We start from the raw sequence: 10,388 nt of genomic DNA on the forward strand, positions 1-10,388 counted from the left end.
TATTAGGCGCCAATGCAGCAACCTGCTCAAGTGAGTAAAAGTTTATCATAAACACAAATCAAAATTAAGGATGTTGTGATCTTAGCTAATTGTAGGAGAGTGCTTTCATGCTTTTGAGAGAGGGGAAAAATAAAAAGAAATTTTAGGAAATAAAGTAATATAGTTAGTACTTTTAAAGAATTGATGCCTCAAGCACTTAGATAACAAAAGAAATTGTATAGATCCATGAATAGCCACTCACTCTATTCATTTTAAGATGTCCATTTTGAAAAGTTAGATATAAAAATTTTAATTTTCTTAATCTATCTTTCCGAGGAAAAAGTTGAAATGCACTTATAAACTTCAACGAAATATAAATTAAAACTTGGATTCTTTCAATGGGTACTCTCACTTTAAGGGGGATGGAGTCTAAGGAAATCTTTATCGGCAACAAAGCTTACATTTTCCAAGAAGAGCATAGCAGTTCAGTGGTATTGCTCGATCTCCTTAGGGGAAGAATCAGATTTTGAATCCTCCTCCCCCACTTGTTACAAGCAAAGAAAATAAAAACAAGCAAACAGGCAAACTTATTTCTAATCATTGCCAGAAATGGGCGTCAAGGATAGAATAAGAGTAAAAATAAAAACAAACCAAGAAAGAAATGATATGACTCATATTTGATACTTGTTAAAGTGAAACGCAAGGTCTCAAAGCCTAAATAGTTTATTAAGCTTCCATCAAGATGTTGTTCAAAATGTACCGAAATCTGGTGATAATGATCCAATTATTTCATCATAAATTACTTGCGAAGACTATGACACTATGAAAAGAATTACACTCAAACTATTACAAAAAGTTATTTTTAAAACTAAAGGATAACACACAAACAATGTCAGTTTTATACGTGGAACAAAACTCATCCAATAAATGCTACTGCCTCTATTTTTAGCCAAGTGAAGTTACGGGGGATCAAACCCCAAACATAGCGCCATATTTTTAAGGGTAGGTGTCATTATGCCAAAAGGCCATATGCAATTTTTTTTAAAAAAATGATAAGTTATACATGTACCTGATGAGTCTTTCTGTCAATTGGCATGGTTCACTGGAAATTTTTAGCATGACTATATGCATAGTATTCATATTCATACATAATTGATTGTTATTGTTAATACCAATGGTAAAGTCAGGAATTTTTTTCAAGCACTAGTTTCTCAATTTATACACAATACGAGGGAGGGAGTCCAAAAGTCAATGGCTCCTCTCTCTCTCTGCCACAGCTTAAAACTAACTCTTATGTAATGGCATTGAATGAAGAGAAGCAACATTTTTTGCTATATCCCCAAAATTCCTCAATAAATGAAAGACACTGTTGAATTACTTAGAAAAGAGCTTAGAGTAGTCCCTAATTTTCAATTAATTGAAGACTCTTGTTAGCTTAACATGACTCAGTAGCTACAATAAAACAAATGATACTATACTATCAAAACAAGAAAAAGGAAGGGGGGGGTGGGGGGAGTCAAACTCCATTGAAAGAACTTAAAAGGCCCCTTACACAGCGGAAAATGGGGATGGAGTATTTGAACCCATGTTCTTTCCAATGGAAAGAAGTAGACAATGCCAATAAATCACACCACTACTCTAGACTACAATAGAGGAATATAATTGTAGTTAAAAAAAAGATACATTAATTAAAGAAGTAATAGAGGCTATGACTTCAGATAGAATGTAATGGAGGAAAACAATACATTTAGCCAATCATGACTAATCTTATCAAGGATCGATAGCCGACACCAAAAAATTTTGGACTAAGGCCTTGTTATTGTAGAATATAATTTATGCATTACAAATATTAGGACTTTATTCCCTTATTTTTAATGTTTTCTTAGGTCTATGCAACCAAATTGAAGTCCTTTTATAATAATATAGTAATTAGGATTTATTTTAAAACCTTTTTACATTATAATTAAGTTTTCTACAATAATCTATAAAAATTGACCCCTAAATTGTACCCAAAAATTAAAGTCCAAAACATATTATTAAAAATTCTCTTCAAATTTCTTTCATGCAAGGAAAATTAAACAAAGAAAAGGTTTCTCCCCTTTCAAACTTCTCTATCTTTTTTTGGTTTTATTTTGAAAATCTAACTATTAAATTACATGTTCTTATTAAATCCTCCATGATTGCAAAATTTCAAGAAGATCAAAGATCAATTGCTATGTCATTAATCAAATGTTTAAATTTCAAGTTTTTGTGGTATGAAATTATACATAAAAAATAAGTTTATTGATTGAATAATAGAAAATGTCCAATTTGAAAGAAATTTGATATGCATGTTAAAAACATAAAGAATGTGAAAAAATTTTAAAATTCAAACCCAATAAAAAAAATATATGAAAAGTTTGAAGGGTTTTAACATTGTTTACAAAGGTGACAACATAAAATCAAATGTTGCAAAAATTCTGAATATAAGTGAGAAAGTCAGTACTTACCACATCTCCACGAGAAATTCCAAGCTGGGCAAGAGCAGAAGCAAGTTTAGTGCAACGTTCAAAGGTGTCTTTCCAGGTGTACTGGACATTACCATACACAATAGAGAATTTATCATTGTAGACCAACGTTGACCGCTTCAAGAAGCTGATGGGAGAGAGTGGGGTGTAATTTGCAGAGCTCCGAATCATACCCTCCATTGGATTTGACTTCAGAGACAACAACAACAACAACAACAGCAACAACAACAAAAATTTGTTGTTGGATAAGTGGAGATGGAAGAGCTACTCTTTGGAGTTTGGACTATTTTTAAGGCTATTTAAAAATAAAAATAAAAACTTACGTACATATCTTGCCAAGTGCCAACTCATGTGGCAGATGGGAGAGGCTTAAGTCCAGTGTTTCTTGGGCATTAGACTCGTTCTGTTAAGCGGTAATTTTTAGACATATGACAACATCCTATTAGGTTTAGTGCACAAAATATTGGAAACCTATTTTAAAACAATTTTTTTTTTCCTTGAGCTTTGTCACGATATGGTAGATTTTGAGTGGTGCTTATCACTTTCAAATAAATTTCTGTCTCTCTCTCTCTCTCTTATCTTTTCTTTGTTACTCATATTCCTCCAAATAACTCATATTTTGTTTTTATTTTTGTATTTTTTATCCATTTTCTATTCATTTTTGTTTTCATTTTAATTTTTGGTTTTTTTAATTAATTTTCTGAACATGAGAACAAAAAATACTGGTTATCCTATTTGGCATATGATTCTTCTTACTTATAAAAAAAAAAAATCTATATTTCTCACTTATGCTCACAATTTTTTCCACAATTTTCAGTTTTTTATAATAAAATTCCAATTAACTCATCTTGCCGAAAATAAAAATGTCAAAAATTTGTTTTCATTCTCACATTTTTTTTTTTTTTTGGGTATCGATAATATAAATGAGAACAAAAAATAAATCCAAAAAAACTTTTCCTTAGTGAGTCTTACAAAAGACGGGAAACAAAAACAGAATACTGAGGAACCAAACATGGCCTAGATTTTCTTATTCGTTAGAAAAAAATTCGTTTACATTTTTTTGTTTTGTTTTATTTTTCTTAATCTGGCGAACAACTTGTATGACCTGTTGCTCGGGGGTTCTAGCCCCCGCAATCACCTAGCAAAAAAAAAAAAAAAAAAAAAAGGAGCCGCATGTCGCATCACATGCATTCTTTTGCCGAAATAGTACAAATTATACTATTATAGAATAGAAAAAGGGCTGACTTTTAAAAGCTCCACCCAGCCCAGCCCCACCAAATTTTATCATGCTAAATCTTTTTTGCTAAATTTTTTTATCATGCTAAATCAGTATAATAACGGATAAGATACAAAAAATTTCGCACTTTTTATAGTAGTTGTTATCAATTTTACTATTAACATAGCAATTTTTTACGGTTATTATATATTTATTACTAAAAAAAAGTTTTTATAATGAAATGATAATCAATGTAATTTTTATTTAATAAATAATCAATGTAACTGATATAACAACTGGCATCACTAGTGGGGGTCCTGGGGGATCGGGATTCGGGAGGACACGAACTCAAAACTTAAGTTTTGTTAACCCAATGCCTGGCCAATAGATCACGTGCCACACTGGTTACGTCTTCTTCTCTTTTTAAATAACATACATTTCTTTATAACACCTATATAATATTAGTCCCACCACGCGTGTTTTGACTTTTTTTTTGTCTTAGTGTTGTAATTTTTTTTTTTTGAAAGTTTGTTTTGAAGATATAGATTAGTAAGAGAGTGTTCTATTTTGTAGACATTTTAAGTGAAGTTAGAGATATACTTTTATTGGGTTGTTCTCAAATTTTTCCCTATTAAACGTATGTTTTAAAAGTATTTCTGAATCACATAAAAGTCTAGTTCAAAGAGGAGAATCCTCTTATAAATAGTATAGATTATTTGTAATATCCTTTGTAAGGACACGATTTGTAACGACCCAACACGAGACCGGGTTCGCACGTAAATAGGCCCAAACAATATGATTTGTAGAGCGTGGGTGTAAAGAACTAGGTTAACCTTTTTATGAAAGCCCAAAACTGGCACAGCGATCGTTTTGTTTGGTGATCGATACAGTCTTTTTTCTCTTTTCGTTCCTCTTCTTTGGTTTAGGTTTTCTTTCTTTTTTTTTGTTCCGATCCTCTTTTGCATGTTCTTCTTTCAGTTTATATACTACCATTTGTATTCCATCCTCACCGCACACGTGTAGGTTGGGTTCGGAGGATTTCTTTCTGTCCCATCTAGCACCTCCTGGAACTTCCTATGGGCAGCTGTAAGCCTGCCTTCTTACTGTTCAGGTATCACCTCCACATTAATGCGGCCAGAGGGTTGGTTGAAAGGTAATCAATGCGGAGGCAGCTGTAGTGATAGATATTTGTTTGCCCTTTTTCTTTTACCCTTGGTCTGTTATCCTATCTTCAGTGGTGACGTAATTCTGGGGTCTGGTCGCAACAAGACCGCGTCCTGATCGTCCTCGGACGCATACTGCCGAGGAATATAGCGACCTCGGACGAATACAGAACTCTACCTTCGTGATATTGACCACCACCCCCCTTCGGCAATTGCCTTGTGACCTGACATGGCCTCCTCGGACGGATATGCATCCTCGGATGGGCCACAGGCCCAACGATCCTGACCTTAATGGGCCTGTTGATTGACAGGCCCCCACATCCTTAATTAATATTACATGATAAGTTGTGTAAGTAGTGATTGAATGATAGTACTTTCACAAGGGATTTGGCTTACCTTTAGTACTTTTTTAATTGGAATTATTTTTATTTTAATGAGAAACTGCCACATCATCCAATAACTAAATAAAATGTGAAGATTAAAACTCACTATCATTTGTCATTGTATATTTAAAATAAAATGACATATCCAGTTAAAAAAGAACTGGAAGTAAGCCAAACCTTTTCACAAGCACCCACTTTTATTTATTTATTTATAGAAACTCAACAGTAGGGATGGCAATTTTTCCCCACCCCGCTTGACCCGTCCCTCCCCGCTTCGCCCCGTGTGGGTTTTCCCCGCTCTGCAAAAAGAACTGGAAGTAAGCCAAACCTTTTCACAAGCACCCACTTTTATTTATTTATTTATAGAAACTCAACAGTAGGGATGGCAATTTTTCCCCACCCCGCTTGACCCGTCCCTCCCCGCTTCGCCCCGTGCGGGTTTTCCCCGCCCTGTAAAGGTGGTAGGGCGGGGTGGGGCGGGGATGGGTTTACACTTTTTAGACCCACCCCGCCCCGCCTCGCATTAATAAGGGTTAAATTGTAATTTTATCATACCCTAAAACCCTACTATTTAAACAAAAATATAATCAGCTTATTTTATTCTACCTAACGTGGCTCTACCTCTTTTTTCTCTCTAGTAAAATTGGAAATAAGATACCAATTCATCATGAACATAATATATTTTTTTTAATGAGGTACGGGTCTGTGGCTCTAAATATGTGTAAGTGTCATTGTTTTTGTAATTTTGTGTGGGCATTTGGTTGCTTAACAACACTGCTTCTTTATGCTTGTTAAAATCTATATCTATTTTACAAGCTGGGTTTTTGTTTTTTAATTTTTGGAGAACAAGATGATGAGGGTCAGGGATATGTTTCCCTATTGGTTTGATTGCCAATATGATGGCATCAATCATGTACTAGGCTACTAGCTCTAGTTGTTCATTCTCGTTCTCCACGCAAAAAATTATTTACAATTTAATTTTGTTTTATGTATTTTTATTAAAAAATATAAGGTACAGGTTTTTTTTGTTTTGAAAGGGGTACAAGTTTGAGACTTTGTCCCATTCTCTATGAAATAGTCACAAAATGGGAGGAATTAACTAATGTATATTATTGACTACTTAGTATAAAGGAGATTTGTTTTAGTGTTTTTTAGGCCAATGAAATATGAATACCCATTTGTGTATGTGTTGCGGGTGCTATGATTTTTAATTTAATTGTTTAACGACGTTGCTAAATATATTTTAATTGTTTAACAATGTTGCCAAGGAGATTTGTTTTAATTTTTTTTTCGTTCCCATTATTTTATATTATCTTTGTTGGAGAAATATAGTTTGTCCATTACTAAGTTGCTAAATTAACATCAGGAAAAAAAATGACTTCACATGAAAACATTGGTAGCTCCAATCCATCTGGTAGCAATCAATTTCCTTTGATAGTAGATGAAGATAATGTAACCCCATCATCACCTCTGTTGAATATGCCAAACGATGTCCAAGCAGTCCAACCTAGCAATGAAATAATTCAAGAAGAGAGGAAGTACAAATCAATTGTTTGGAATCATTTAAAAAGAAAGAGAGTTGATGAGAAAGACAAGGCTGAGTGCAATTATTGTAAGAAATTGCTAGTAAGAGGATCCAATTATGGCACTAAACATTTGCATGACCACGTGAAAATATGTCCAAGGAGAAAGTTTCAAGACATTAGGGATATGAATCAAAAAATTTTGGTGAGGGATCAAAATAAAGTGGATTCAATGGCGGGTGTGAATGCTTATAATTTTGATCAAAATGTATCAAGAAATGAACTTGCTCGTATGATCATCTTGCATGAGTATCCCCTCTCTATAGTTGACCACATTGGTTTTAGAAAATATTCAACTTCTCTTCAACCATTGTTCAGGATGGTTTCTAGGAACACAATCAAGAAGGACATTTTGAGCATCTATGAGAAAGAAAGGGAGAAATCAAAGCATGAAATTGATAAGAATCAGGGTAGAATTTCTATTACCACTGATATGTGGACTTCACAAAACAAAAAGCGAGGGTTTATGGTTGTAACAGCACACTTCATTGATGGTTTATGGAGATTACAAAGCCGAGTTATGAGGTACTTTTTTTAAAGTATATATTCTTTTTTATGTTTCAATTAAATTCTTTTCAAATGTTTTATGAACTTATATCATTGTTGGTTCTAATTATTTAAATTTCTCATTTAAGGTTTATTTATGTGTCATCTCCACATACGAAAGAAGTGCTTTCTAGTGTCCTTCTAGATACTTTGTTGGAGTGGAATATTGATAGGAAGTTATCTACTGTGACTATGGACAATTGCAGTACCAATGATGCAGTTATAAAAATTATCTTAGATAAGCTTCAACGTGGTGCACTTATTATGCGTGGATCAAAGTTGCATATGCGTTGTGCAGCACATGTTCTTAATTTGATTGTTCAAGATGGTTTGGATGTAATTGGATCATGCATTGAAAAGGTTCAAGAAAGTGTGGGATTTTGGACTGCATCAACAAAGAGAAGGCAGAAGTTTGAAGAGATAGCTCGACAAGCACATGTTGAATGTACCAAAGAACTAGCCCTTGATTGTAAGATTCGTTGGAACTCTACCTATCTCATGCTTTCTATTGCTATAAAGTATCAAAATGTCTTTTATCGATTGAACATATGTGAGTCATCTTATAAGTGCATTCCAACAGAGGAAGAATGGGAGATGGCAAGTAATATATGTGAGAGATTGGCAGTGTTTCACAAGAATACAGAGCTATTTTCAGGTACCTCATACCCTACAGCTAATCTTTTCTTTCCTAAGGTGTGTGAAATAAAAATAACTTTGAATTCTTGGTTTACAAGCGCAAATGATGTGATTAGGAGTATGACATTTAAAATGTTGGAAAAATTTAATTGTTATTGGAATGTGATTCATGGTGTTATGGCTGTGACAACCATTTTAGACCCAAGATATAAGATTGAATTGTTAGAATATTATTTTCCAATAATTTATGGTGATGAAGTTGATAATGAAATTCAAATGGTTAGAGATATTTGTTATGAAATGATTCTTGACTACAGTTCTGGGAGAATGGGTAGGGAAGGTACTCGTGGCCCTTGTGTGGGAGAGGATCTGCAAGTTGATAACTCTCTTATGGACTTTGAAAGATATCTTAGTCAGAAAAAAAGGGGTGGGAATATTAAATTGGAGTTGGACCATTACCTTGAGGATGATTTAATGCCAAGAATTGTGGATTTTGATATTTTGGCATGGTGGAAATCTAATGGGCCAAAGTATCCTACTTTGCAACGTATTGCAAGGGATATCCTTGCCATTCCAGTGTCAACTGTTGCCTCAGAGTCATCATTTAGCACAAGTGGTCGATTGTTAAGTCCACATCGCAGTAAACTTCATCAAAAGACTGTGGAGGCATTAATGTGTGCTCAAAATTGGTTATGGGCTGAAATTAATGGTAATTAAATTTACTAGTTTAATTATGCAATGATTTATGTTGCTGCATTCTTTATTATATTTTTCAATTGTTTGATTGAATTTATTTTATCTTTTTTTTAGGTTCTTCATCTACCATAGATGGAATTGAAGATAAATTCCAAAATATCCTGGATGATTATGATGATGAAGAAAAAAGTGGTGTCACAATGATGGAAGAAAGTGGAGATTCTTTTTGAAGAACTAGGCAATTTTTATTTTGTTATGTATTAGGAGTTGGGATTATGTTATTGTGTCATACTATGAGATTTTTGTTGTGATATTGTCTTGTTAAACATTTAGATAATATTATTTAGTTTTTGCTAAAAATTAGTTTGATTTGATAGGATAAATTTATTTATAATTTCAAGTATATTTTTATTATTGAAACATGTCATTTTATTTGAAAAAATGGTAATAGTTGTAGGGAAAATTAACAAGAAATAAAGTTTTACGGTGTAAGGCGGGGCTTCGCGGGTCTTCGCGGGCCTTAAGGGGCGGTGATGGGTTGTGTCATACTATGAGATTTTTGTTGTGATATTGTCTTGTTAAACATTTAGATAATATTTAGTTTTTGCTAAAAATTAGTTTGATTTGATAGGATAAATTTATTTATAATTTCAAATATATTTTTATTATTGAAACATGTCATTTTATTTGAAAAAATGGTAATAGTTGTAGGGAAAATTAACAAGAAATAAAGTTTTACGGTGTAGGGTGGGGCTTCGCGGGGCCTTAAGGGGCAAGGATGGGGCAAAAAATTTTCCCCGTCATGAGGGGCGGGGTGGGGATAGGGCAAGAAAAATCCATGTGGGGCGGGGTGAAGATCTCATCCTTCGGCCCCGCCTCGCCTCTCCCCATTGCCATCCCTACTCAACGGCACCCACTAATTAACATTAATCACATGTCATGTCACCTCTATAATTGAATAGTACTATGTCATATGATAGGTGTTAAAATAAATATTTGTAGACATCTACATGCCAAAATCAAAATTACACCAAATTAGAAAACGTAATTTAATAGATTCCAGTTAACTCAATTAATAAGGTTTTTTATGGTTGAATAAGAGATTTCGGATTCAATCTCTGCCTACACCAAAAACCGATTGGTATCTTGGACTTCTTGGTCTAATAAGTTAGCTTAATTGGTAAAATTTTTTATGGTTGAATAAGAAATTTGAGATTCAATCTCTGCTTACACCAAAAACCGATTGGCGTCTTAGACATCTTGGTCTGATAATAAAAAACTATTATCATAAACGGATACTATAAGTTGAAATTCTCCCCAAAAAAAAAGACGTAATTTATATTTTAGTTTAAATAATAATTTTAACCACTCTAACATGGAATAAAGCAAATAAAACGGAAGATTAAAAAAAAGTAAAAGAATGTAACTTCCTGCTATTCTAGATTAGCTAAATGATAAGTCATTTAATTAAATAAAATTACGAATTTGACCTAATTAGCTACTACTAGCTAGAGTGGTAGCATGGCTAGTGAGTCATAATTTTATGAATCACCCACATAATGAACTAGAAAAGATGCAAAATTACCGAACACAATATTAGATTTTATATTTAAATTCAACCATGCGTTGGTATTGATCAATGAGCCACATAGTCAAATTTAATTATTCTTTGAATAATA

General features: G+C 33.3%; 1 protein-coding gene and 1 pseudogene across 1 annotated transcript; both read left to right on the top strand.

Annotated features, from left to right (window-relative positions):
- Positions 1-6,091: 6,091 nt before the first annotated feature.
- Positions 6,092-6,188, top strand: LOC115972731 (annotated as a pseudogene).
- A 434-nt stretch (positions 6,189-6,622) lies between these two features.
- On the top strand, positions 6,623-8,939 carry LOC115972722 (zinc finger BED domain-containing protein RICESLEEPER 2-like). Its single transcript, XM_031092985.1, has 3 exons — positions 6,623-7,356; positions 7,467-8,722; positions 8,824-8,939. Exons 1-3 carry the CDS (start codon positions 6,623-6,625, stop codon positions 8,937-8,939), a joined length of 2,106 nt encoding a protein of 701 aa, XP_030948845.1.
- Positions 8,940-10,388: the final 1,449 nt, after the last annotated feature.

The sequence above is a fragment of the Quercus lobata genome, assembly GCF_001633185.2.
Source record: "Quercus lobata isolate SW786 chromosome 2 unlocalized genomic scaffold, ValleyOak3.0 Primary Assembly chr2_unplaced_Scq3eQI_2006, whole genome shotgun sequence".
Classification (NCBI taxonomy): domain Eukaryota; kingdom Viridiplantae; phylum Streptophyta; class Magnoliopsida; order Fagales; family Fagaceae; genus Quercus; species Quercus lobata.

Coding starts and splice junctions, on each gene's coding strand:
- LOC115972722 (XM_031092985.1), top strand. CDS start 6,623: ATGACTTCACATGAAAACATTGGTAGCTCCAATCCATCTGGTAGCAAT. Junction 7,357..7,466: donor TTACAAAGCCGAGTTATGAG/GTACTTTTTTTA, acceptor TTCTCATTTAAG/GTTTATTTATGTGTCATCTC. Junction 8,723..8,823: donor GTTATGGGCTGAAATTAATG/GTAATTAAATTT, acceptor TCTTTTTTTTAG/GTTCTTCATCTACCATAGAT.